Consider the following 12,198-nt stretch of genomic DNA (forward strand, 5'->3'; position numbering starts at 1 on the left):
TCTCTCTCTCTCTCCATATCTACGTCTCTCTCTCTCTCCATATCTACGTCTCTCTCTCTCTCCATATCTACGTCTCTCTCTCCATATCTACGTCTCTCTCTCTCTCCATATCTACGTCTCTCTTTCTCTCTCCATATCTACGTCTCTCTCTCTCTCCATATCTACGTCTCTCTCTCTCTCCATATCTACGTCTCTCTCTCTCCATATCTACGTCTCTCTCTCTCCATATCTACGTCTCTCTCTCTCTCTCCCTCTCTCCATATCTACGTCTCTCTCTCTCTCTCTCCATATCTACGTCTCTCTCTCTCTCTCTATCTATATATATTAAAAAAACACACTGCCACAAATGCATTTTGTTATTATTTGCCCAGTCTGGCATCCATCGTTAAAATCTGTTAATAAAAACGGCATTTATTGAACTTAGTCACACAAGTGGCGCTAATGAAGTGACACGAAGCAATTCTATTATTGGATTGATTCCATAACACCATACTGCTTTAATTAATATCCTGTTAGTGGCTTCCTGAAAGATTACCTCTAGATTAGGTTTCTTCCTAACTTCAGAGCCGTCAGCTCCCCCTGGACTACACGGAGCAGAGCTCAGCACGAAGCAGTCTTTACAAACCCGATTATTCCGAGCATTTTCTGCAAGAAGCTTGAATTCAGAACACTTTGCGCAAATAACCTGAAACAGACACAATGCATCTATTGAACATTAGGTAAATGAATAAGCATGAGCAGCATTAAGTAGATATAACTGTGCACAGAAACATGAAAAATGATATAAAAATGTCTTCTTGCACCATCCAGTATGTGTTCTTGACAAGGGGACACACAGCAAGTTGCTGAAACCACTCAAATGTAAAATATATTCATTACTGAATCGTGAGGAAGTGAGCATCTTACCGGACCACTGCCATTTTATTAATTGGTTGGAGGGGATTGATGTTCTATATATTTATTTTTATGTTCAGTGAAAAGTGCATCAAAAGCCCACATGCAATTACACTTACATTGTATTGATCAGGATTCAATAGCCACTGGGATAATGGTTCTGTATTGTACACTAGCCACCAATGGTATTTATATTTCAATGCAGCCATTAAGCTGGATATTAATATTGTACACTAGCCACCAGAAATTAGGGTATGTGTTGTACACTATCACAAAGGGAATGTGTATTGCACACTAGTCACCATTGGGATTTATATTTCAATGTAGCTATCAAGCAGGATAATCATGTTGTACACTAGCCACCAGAAAATAGAGTATGTTTTGTATACTAGCTTTCCCAAAGGGGATGTGTATTGCACACTAGTCACCAATGAGATTCATATTTAAAAGAAGCCATCAAGGAGGATGTTCATATGGTACACTAGCCACCAGAAAATAAGGTATGCATTGTACACTAGCTACCACAAAGGGGATCTCTATTCCATACTAGCCACCAATGAGATTCATATTTAAAAGAAGCCATCAAGGAGGATATTCATATTGTACACTAGCTATCAAAAAAAGGGTTTGAATTGCAGCAAAAAACGGGACATGGGACATGCTGCACTGCACACTAGCCACCGGGAAATGGTCTGTATTGTTCACGAGCCACTAGGAAGAGGTGTTTGCATTGTATACTACTGACCAGGGTCTGAATTGTCACAAGGAATAGGGTTGTACTGTACACAAGTCACCAAAGAGGGGATCTGTAGGACATGAGGTGTAACATGAAATAAACTTCATACATCCAACTTTCTCATTGGATCAGAACTTGCTCCTCTGAAAATAACAAACAAGAAGGCCCTTAAATAAGAGACCTAGCGAGCACTTACTGCCCCACACTGCTTGCAGTGGTGTCGCCTCTTAGTAATCGAGTTGAAGCTTTCTCCACATCCTTTGCAATTCTGCTTTTCTTTGTCACGCTTTAGCTTGAGAGATTTTCTGAATGATTCTGGCTATAGAATAAAGAGGATTATTTTTTATTTTTATCATTATAAAAGACCTATCTACAAGAATAAAGAGAGGCAATATTAATATGTTTCATCAGAATAGGTAAAGTAAACTATGAATTTCAAATTCATTTCATTTTGCTGAACCCTACAAACAATAAATTCTAGAATAATATTAAAGACATATTTTAACAATGAAATTATCCCACACAAATACTTTTTTTTATGCGTGCAAATGTAATCAATAAAACGGCAGCTTAATTTATAACTGCATTACCACCTAGGGAAATACTTTCCTATGGCGGCCTCTTCCCCTAGCTGGAGCAAGTAGAAACCAATATTAAATGGGCACAAGGGGGTGTGTAAGCAGGAGGACCAATCACAAGTCAGTCTCTTGATTGAGGCATATGATTGGTCACACCCAACCCCAGTTTAAGTTCCGGAGCTGTGAGAAAACATAGGTTCCTGTGATTAGCAGCAGCACAAATGTCTAGGGGTATTTTAGGAAAATATATTCCTAGGTGATATTTAATCTCCAACCAACCACAATCATCAACAAGCTAAGGTCATGTAATGCAGTACCCTAGGTCTATGAGTACGTAGTTAAACAGATTAGTGTTGAACCAGGTCAGGTAGTAGCATTCACATATTACATTTCTATGGAAAGAAGAGCCTTCATTACCATATAGTGTACAGTAAGCAGGGAGACTTTGCTTCTCAGCAACATTGTGCATTATGCTGCCGACACAAAATAACTGCAAGGCATGAACATAATTCTGTTGTATTTTATATGCTACCCTTGAATAAATCTCAGTTTAAACAGCGTATATTATAAGAACAGCTACTGAGAAGTACACTCAGAAAGCTGAAGAGGAGGAGCAGTATTCTGCATTTGTTCATACATACAGAGAACAGCTACTGAGAATTACTCGGAAAGCTGAACAAGAGGAGCAAGTATTCTGCATTAGTTCATACATACAGAGAACAGCTACTGAGATTTACACTCAGAAAGCTGAACAAGAGGAGCAAGTATTCTGCATTAGTTCATACATACCGAGAACAGCTACTGAGAATTACACTCAGAAAGCTGAACAAGAGGAGCAGTATTCTGCATTAGTTCATAATACCGAGAACAGCTACTGAGAATTACTCGGAAAGCTGAACAAGAGGAGCAGTATTCTGCATTAGTTCATAATACCGAGAACAGCTACTGAGAATTACACTCAGAACGCTGAACAAGAGGAGCAGTATTCTGCATTAGTTCATACATACCGAGAACAGCTACTGAGAATTACTCGGAAAGCTGAACAAGAGGAGAAGTATTCTGCATTTGTTCATAATACCGAGAACAGCTACTGAGAATTACACTCAGAACGCTGAACAAGAGGAGCAGTATTCTGCATTAGTTCATACATACCGAGCACAGCTACTGAGAATTACTCGGAAAGCTGAACAAGAGGAGCAAGTATTCTGCATTAGTTCATAATACCGAGAACAGCTACTGAGAATTACTCGGAAAGCTGAAGAGGAGCAGTATTCTGCATTTGTTCATACATACCCAGAACAGCTACTGAGAATTACACTCAACATACTAAAGTATTGCTATGCAACTAAATGTAAACACACAATAAAAATCATTGTGCATAAAACTTTCTGCACAAAGTGCTCTCAATGCGCCATATAACAGCTGCATACATACCAAATAGGAGCAGATAATCACATCTGCAACCAGTATAAAGCACAGGAGAAGACGTATTACACAGTGCTTCATACATACAGAATAACCGTAGGTACACAAAGAACATTTCATCCCTAACACGAGGGGCTGCTGAGAAGAAGGGCTGTTTGAGGGCTGTGGTGATGGCCGTACACGGCCAGACGCCCATTGCTTTCTGTACTGTTACAGCATTCTCCATCCTGATGGAGCCGCCAGTACGTTCCGCTTATTACAATGTAACAATTCCATCTGGCCTAAAACCAGTCACTTTAATGTGTAATGAGTCATGGGCCACAAAGTGGGAGAGATGAAATGTAATCTGTCTGAATCAGATTGATGTCTGTGTGTGCAGATAGACAGGGAGATGTACGGTCACAATAGCAACATTTAAGCTGACTGTGAAGCATTGTGCGGTAATAGGAAACGTTACAATGTCACCAAGGACCTTTCCTAGACTGACCATAAAGCCCTCAACACCACTGACTGCAGGGATACGCGACGATAACTGGATACAAATATTACAACTATCATCGTTTAACGGCTTCATCATTTGTTTAACATTCCAGCATCTAAATGAAAATTAAGACAGAGAAGATGTAATATGTAATTAATCAGTTTATTATATTACCAGAAAAAATTATTTGTGACTACAGCAGATGTGTCCCTAGAATAATGTTGACCAACATAATATCTAGCAGGGGCCTCACATATGGCCCCTGGTCCCACAAGCGGTTTGCACACTACCTTTGTGGGGAAATGTCTGATCTCTTAGTTCACAAAGGTTATCAGAGATGAAGTGGTCGCAGCCTAACATTAGGTTAACCTATAGTAGCCTAGTCAAGCTGGTGACAAGACATCACCATCCAATCACAGCCTGTCCTGTATTATATACTGTGCCTGCCCTGCACTCACTCTGTGACATCCCCATCCAATCACAGCCTAATCTGCATCATATACTGTGCCTGCCCTGCACTCACTCACTCTGTGACATCACCATCCAATCACAGCCTGTCCTGCAACATATACTGTGCCTGCCCTGCACTCACTCTGTGACATCTCCATCCAATCACAGCCTGTCCTGTATTATATACTGTGCCTGCCCTGCACTCACTCTGTGACATCACCATCCAATCACAGCCTAATCTGCATCATATACTGTGCCTGCCCTGCACTCACTCTGTGATTTCACCAGCCAATCACAGCCTGTCCTGTATTATATACTGTGCCTGCCCTGCACTCACTCTGTGACATCACCATCCAATCACAGCCTGTCCTGCAACATATACTGTGCCTGCCCTGCACTCACTCTGTGACATCACCATCCAATCACAGCTTATCCTGCATCATATACTGTCATGAACTTACCTGTTCCCCGCTCCGCTGCGCTGTCGGCGATATATGGCAGCTGTGTCCTCTCCGGCGGTTCAGCGCTTTCCTCTGATCGCGCCCCCGCACTTCCGGGTTCTCCCAGCGTCAGGTCATGTGACTCCTGGGCGGGGAATTCAAAACTCTATATCTACTCTGCTCTGACACGCTATCTGTGTCAGAACAATGTGTTTCCTGTTCCTGGTTACATTTCCCTGTGTACCTGACTCCTGTGATCCTGCTCCCCGTGTACCTCTTCGGACCTCCAGACCCTGGAATTCACGGTTAGTGCCTGTATTTGCATCACCTTGTCATATTGCCTGTTTGACTATCCATCACTTAGAGGCCTTCTCCCTTACGTCAGTAGGCTAACCTGGGGGCCGCGACCTGCGGTTCTTCGGCAGCAAAATCCATCCTACCTTGCGGTGGTTCTTGGTGAAGACCGGAAGGTCGTTAGACTCCTTGCCCTAGGTAAACCTGTGTAAATACTGACTAAGGCATCTGAACCGTAACATAAACTGTGCCTGCCCTGCACTCACTCTGTGACATCACAGAGGTGAGGTCGCTATGCTAAGGGCTAGCCTGTATCAGATGGGCAGCGGTGTCTTAACAGTCGAGAATAGACCAGTAGACACTTGGTGGATATCTGGGGCAATCCACACCCCAGATAACTAAAACTCTGTATTTTTGCTTGACATAGGGAAAGCCAACAAAACCTAAGTGGAGTGTTTTTAAGTTGAGATTTTATTTGTGAAAGATTGATTATAGTGTATGCTAAGCATATTAAAAGATAGAACGCACAATATTTTAGGGTGTCGTCATTTTAACGAGTGGTCCACGATATATATTCATTGCTGTAATTGACCCCAACCAATGGGATTATATATAGAAAAAAGGCCCAGGGTGTCAAGGGTGAATAAGATCAGTACTGAGGTCAATATCTTGGTAATGTTTGTACACCTAGCTTTAAGAGTACTACAGTATCTATCTGCTAACAGATAGGCAGATAATTCCTTTTTTACAGTTTAGCCCAGGGCCAGGATCAAATTGGCCCCAAACATCCATGTATTTACCACTGCCAGAAAGCTGCACTAACAGCCCCCACGTGATCGATCTCAAGCTCAGAACAGCCACATTCTTCCAATCTGGATATTCACATGTGCAGCCAAAATGGAAATTGATGCGGTCGCTTGTGGTAGGGCCGGCTTGTACATAGCCAGCATCCACAATCTGTGCCTTTCACGATGTCCATGAAGATGTGTTTGCAAAAGTGCCAAATTTTCTGAGGCATCAAAAATTATGGTAACAATTCTTTCACAGACCTTTACTCTCCAATTCATGTTTGCTGGAAGCAATCATGAAATCAGATTTATAATAGAATGTGTGAAATAATATAGTGGTTTCTGGTTTTATAACCATCATCATCACCATTTATTTATATAGCGCCACTGATTCCGCAGCGCTGTACAGAGAACTCATTCACATCAGTCCCTGCCCCATTGGAGCTTACAGTCTAAATTCCCTAACACACACACACACACACACGCAGACGCAGACACAGACAGAGACTAGGGTAAATTTTTGATAGCAGCCAATTAACCTACTAGTATGTTTTTGGAGTGTGGGAGGAAACCGGAGCACCCGGAGGAAACCCATGCAAACACAGGGAGAACATACAAACTCCACACAGATAAGGCCATGATCGGGAATTGAACTCATGACCCCAGCGCTGAAGTGCTAACCACTATGCCACCGTGCTGCCCTGGTGTTAAATAACCAAAAAACCTACAACAACAAAATTATTGAAATATAACTTGCCTTTATAAGTAGGACTGGGTTCTGATTAAATCTCACAGACACCACCATATTAATGTGGAGAATTAAAACGCTAGAAGCGTGAGTCATCAGTAAATGTTCTCCGGGACAAACCATGTTACAATGCAAGGGGTGCATTAGTTTATTATTTTGCACATAACTTAAATACTGGCTGTTTTTTTTTTCATGTAGCACACAAATACTTGATAGCTGTACTTTTACACTGAAAATTAAAGTTAATCTAGGACATGCCCTATGCAAACTATAAATCTGTCCCCACATGTTAAATTTACCTCCCCCTCCAATGAAACATGGTTTTGCCCAGGTGCAAAGTTACTCCTTTGTTATGCTTTGCTCTCCTTAATGACTCAGACCCTACATATCAAACCATGGAAGTTTCTATATATAAATGAAAATGTTTAAAACTTTTTTAAATTTTGAATTTTACATATTACTAAAGGCACTTTGCTAATAGGTTCCATCTGACGTAGATATTGATAGCACTATTATAGTTACAGACTCTCACTAGAGGTAGAGCAATACATCTGCCACTTACTCTAATTTACAGCACTTGTGTTTCCAGCAAGACAGTTTTTAATAAATGTCAGCAAAGACGGAATATTAATTACTAAAGAATATTTAAACAGACATTGCTGATTGCTGGGGATTACGTGATGCTGGAGGTTAAAATAAACAGTAATTTCAGCTGGAGACAATGGCATTATTATTGAAACTACACGTTTTATATCCCAGCTCTATAAAAGCCTCTGCTGCCTGCAATCACATATAATTTGCAAGTGACAATCTTGAGGCTTCTATTACTCAGAAGACTTTTCATTGACTGTCTGTGACTGCCATCTAGTGGTCAACTTGATAACACCGCACATCTGTTTTATCAAATAACCATTGTACATCAGGAGATAAATCCCCTAATCTCAGCTAGAGCCACAACACACAGCTCTGAATTATTTTTAATTGTGTTCAGCGCTCAGCCTGTATTAACCAATTTCACAGCAATCCTCTGAGACAAAGAGAAAAATAGAGCAGTCCGTGAAACCCGAAATCATTTGTTACCCTTAGCAAAAGTATGACATTTTATCATTACACTTTATTAGATGAGGTGTAGATCTTACTGTGCAAACCCTAGAATGCGCTCATGTTACTGCAAACTGAACGCATCTTTATTATATAGTTATTTCATTTTCTGCAGAACGAGCAGTTAAACAGAGCAAATGCCTCGCTATGCTTCTCAGGGTTAAATTAATACAAATTGACAAATGACTGAAGATAGGAGAATCGGTTCTATGCTAAATTATTTGTTTACAAAAAAAGGAAAAGAAGAATGGCACTGGCGGGACTGAAAAAAAATATATAAATTTAGTTTACTGCATTTCTATTGTATATTTTTTGTAGCAAGACAACATGATGTTTAGGATACCACTAATCAGTAAAGTGTAAACATTATAATGGAAAACTTACTCCTCCTGGTGAACCGCATCCGTCTGATCCGGGCGCAGACTCGTATGACCCGGGAGTTGCTATCTGGACCAAAAATGACAATTGATAGTTTCAGAATATATTTTTCCTACAATACAGTGTTTTCCAGATGTCATCATGATTTACTGTATGATTGGCTATATAAAGCGGGTCTATCACATAATGTACACACAGCGGAGGCAGCTATTTCACCAAAATTCAGCCCATTAATTCACTAACAAATAGTAACATCAATGAGTCTTTATTATGCATTTGTCAAGAGCAGTTGGAACAGACTAATGTTCTGTAGAACTAGAGATAATCAAATCACTTACATATCATAGTATTATTATATTATATTTTATTATATATTATTATTACTACATCATATTTAATTATACAAGAGACAAATAAAATTGGACACAAAAGCGTATGCTAATTTTGCACTGCCCCAGTGGTTCAGGGGCTAAGCTAAACATTCAGCGCTCAATAGTATACTATAAACTTCCTAATCAAATCAAGGCGATAAGAGCCAACGTACCCAATCAAACCTGACGTAAAGACGCTGGATAGTGTACAACAATCATTTTGGAGCTCACACACAGTACAATGGCCAGGCAGTTTGGTAAAAAATTAAATGATATACAAAATCAGACTGAATGTGGCCAGTTTCATAGAAGAAAGATGAGGTTCTAGCTGATACACGTTAATAGGTAAAAACGTGCAGTTTATGTAAAACTCAGGAACGGACATCCATTATAGTTACCCAACTGACTCTTAGACCTAAGTGGGACCCTGTGGTATGTTTGACTTCAAGAAAACATGACTTTATTTTCCTTTCACGTCTCCAAACCATTAATCAGTTATACTTATTTTGTAAATGATAATATAACGAGTATGTGCTACATAAGTACATTATTTTTATGTCTACTAAATCCCATCTGTAATGCACTTGCATAGTTTGACACAGCTATAAATCTAACCATAAACTAGCCATAGACTAATGTTATAAATTACAAAGTCATGAGATAATCAAGTCCATTATTTGCAAGTTTTCTATTCCAGTTTTAGGGGTCATTACCGGTGAGTCTGGACAATGTTCGTCTTCCCGGGTGCAGGAATTATTAAACGCTCGGAAAGTTTCACTGTTTTGTTTGTGCTTTTCAATCGTTGCCTGAATGACCTGAAGAAATTGCAAATCATATGATTACTATAGCAAATTGTGTATGCTGTATGTTCAGGATCAGACACCATTCCCTCAGTATATATATTCTGCCTACATAAACAAAATGGAAATAACCTGATAAGTCTAGTTTGCAACTATTCATAATATTGCAACATGAAACATAGCTTAGGAATTTTATGTACTGTAGTCATTAATATCATCCTGATAAATGTATTATATAGGGGGTGGGGGACTTGTTCATTTTTCATGCCTTAATGAATCTAACAACAGATGTTGCCCAGGGTTTACCAGCCCTCCATGATGGGAGAACTGAACAATTCACGAATGGCCATTTTCCTTATAGAGAGGATCACAGGTGAGAGACCCGCACCTCTGTAATATGCAGAGTGGGGTTCTTATAAAGCGAACTTCTCATATGTTATACACCTTAACAACTATATTATAGTTATGTGTCTGGAAAGCTTTTAATAGCTATCCATTCATTCTCCTCAATTGTGCATAGGCACATTTCTTGTCCATATAACAAATAAGAAAAATCCAGATGTCATTGTGTAATGTAACATTATCTATTATCACCAAAACTATTCACCTGGATCCAGTCTTTCTTCTCCTCTTCTGTCCTACAAAGAGAAATAAACCTCAGGTCATTTAACTTCATGTTCTCAAATAAATAAAAATGATACACAGTATACGAATGGCAGCTTGATACAAAATGTAGAAACATGCATTAGCTGCTTATTTACAAGAATGGAATAAATGTGAGAACTAACAGAGCTCCACACTCACTTATTATTCACAGTATGGATGTACTACTGGCTGCTCTTAGCACAGACATGGCCCTGAGCTAACAACATAAGCTCAGCAGACTATACTACCTGAGGGGCAGTGTTAGCAGACCTTCTAAACAGGAAAAGTGGAGGTGTTGCCATAGCAACCAATTCGATTCTATCGATCACTTATCTAGTACATTCTAGAACACAAGATCTAGAATCTGATTGGTTGCTATAAGCAACACTTCAACTTTGGCTTTTTAGAAGGTTTGATAAATCTACCCCTGATTGTTCTATGGCATATAGCAGTACTGGGCAACAGGCAGCCCGCGGGTCACCTGCAACAACCCAGCCGGCTGCTCCGGATCTGCTGATCTCCGTGTCATGTGACTTAGGAAAGATGTTTCCCGGGTGATAATGCAGCTTTGAAATAACAACGACTGTCAGATGATGCTACAGCGGTTATAGTTTATAATGATAAATCTCACTGTGACTATATTGTACCTTCAGCACAGGAAGGACTATGTGTCTAAATTTATATTTAAAAAACATACATCTACTTTAGATGGACATAAGAGATAATACCTGGCCTGCAGTTCCAGCGACCGCTTCTTCCCTGTTATCAGGAAAGTGTGAGATGAGTTTTGTTTCACAATTTCCTGGACCTGAAAAAAAAAAAACACATAGCTTGAAGACTTAATGGAAGATTTATCTTGCAGATAACAAGGGCTAAATGACAAGATTTGACACCATCAATATCTCCAGCTAGCATGCTGCAAATACGGATATCCCTTTAATCTCCTCTGTGTCTGATGTAGAAACTCGTGGCCAATAAAGATGTCACAAACATCCTGTAGCATGAAGAAATCTAACAAGTCGTCATGCAAACAGTGATCGACAGCTCAGTTTCTAAAGAGTCTTTGCAGCAGCCGTGGTCACGGTGCAGTCTGAAATATTAATGATTTATTTCATTTAGATAGCGCAGCTGCATATTCAGTCTTTACCGCAGTTCTCACTGTAGTGCAACATTTGTCAGGTATAAAATACAAAAACTGGTCATTTGCACGACACACAGAGCAACCAATCAGAGATTTGCTTCCAAATCCTACAGTGCACTAGACAGACGAGAGCTAATTGCTGATTGGCTGCTAAGGTTTTACTTCAGATGTCCACTTTTGAAAATATAAGCAAATAACATTGTGTATTTAATTACTTTTTTAAGCAGATCAATATAATACAGCTACACACAAGTGAATAACCCAAACTGGCCCCAATATAGGGGGGAATTCAATTCCCCCCAGAGTATTTCTGCGCTAAACCTATTACCGTTATTATGGTAGATTTAACCCGGCTTTCTGCTTGCCAAAAATGGCGTTGAAAATACCGTAATAATGGTATTAAAGCGCACTATTACCGTAATAACGTTAATAGTGCGCAGGCAGCGTTATGTTTTACAGTAACGCGGCCAATTAAATTCCCCCCGTAGACTTGTGTGTGGACATATATGATCGTTGAGAATGATCAAAACAAATGTTATTTTTTGTTTATGGCAGAAACCACGGTCAGCCAATGAATGTATGTTTGATGTATGGGTTTTTATTAGTTGGCCAGCCAAAGCTTCTGTTTGGCGATCAGGCTGGACAAGAGTACCTTAATGTACATAACAAGCCCTAGTGAATCAGATCTTTGCTTTTACATTTTCCTAACACTCACCTGAATTCCGGCAATGTCAATCTTTTCCCGGACGCTGAACTTCTGTCCCATCAGCCTCAGTTTGGGAACACAGTATAGCATCATGCTGTTAAACTGGAACACAAAATAATATTACCTAATGGTTAAAACAAGTAATTACAAACACACACAATATCTCTGTCTCATATATTATATTATATCTATCTATATATATATATATATATATATATATAT

General features: G+C 39.6%; 1 protein-coding gene across 1 annotated transcript in view; it reads right to left on the bottom strand.

Moving 5' to 3' along the window:
* Nucleotides 1-409: 409 nt before the first annotated feature.
* Nucleotides 410-12,198, bottom strand: part of FGD3 (FYVE, RhoGEF and PH domain containing 3) — a 146,771-nt gene continuing 134,982 nt past the window's right edge. The window contains exons 11-17 of the mRNA XM_075183209.1: nt 11,986-12,078; nt 10,858-10,937; nt 10,092-10,122; nt 9,398-9,499; nt 8,320-8,382; nt 1,827-1,949; nt 410-685 (exon numbers count right to left, since the gene is read on the bottom strand). Coding sequence (XP_075039310.1) covers nt 425-685; nt 1,827-1,949; nt 8,320-8,382; nt 9,398-9,499; nt 10,092-10,122; nt 10,858-10,937; nt 11,986-12,078 — 753 coding nt within the window. The 3' untranslated portion in view covers nt 410-424. The remainder of the gene's footprint in view (nt 686-1,826; nt 1,950-8,319; nt 8,383-9,397; nt 9,500-10,091; nt 10,123-10,857; nt 10,938-11,985; nt 12,079-12,198) is intronic.

The sequence above is a fragment of the Mixophyes fleayi genome, chromosome 8, assembly GCF_038048845.1.
Source record: "Mixophyes fleayi isolate aMixFle1 chromosome 8, aMixFle1.hap1, whole genome shotgun sequence".
NCBI classification, from domain to species: domain Eukaryota; kingdom Metazoa; phylum Chordata; class Amphibia; order Anura; family Limnodynastidae; genus Mixophyes; species Mixophyes fleayi.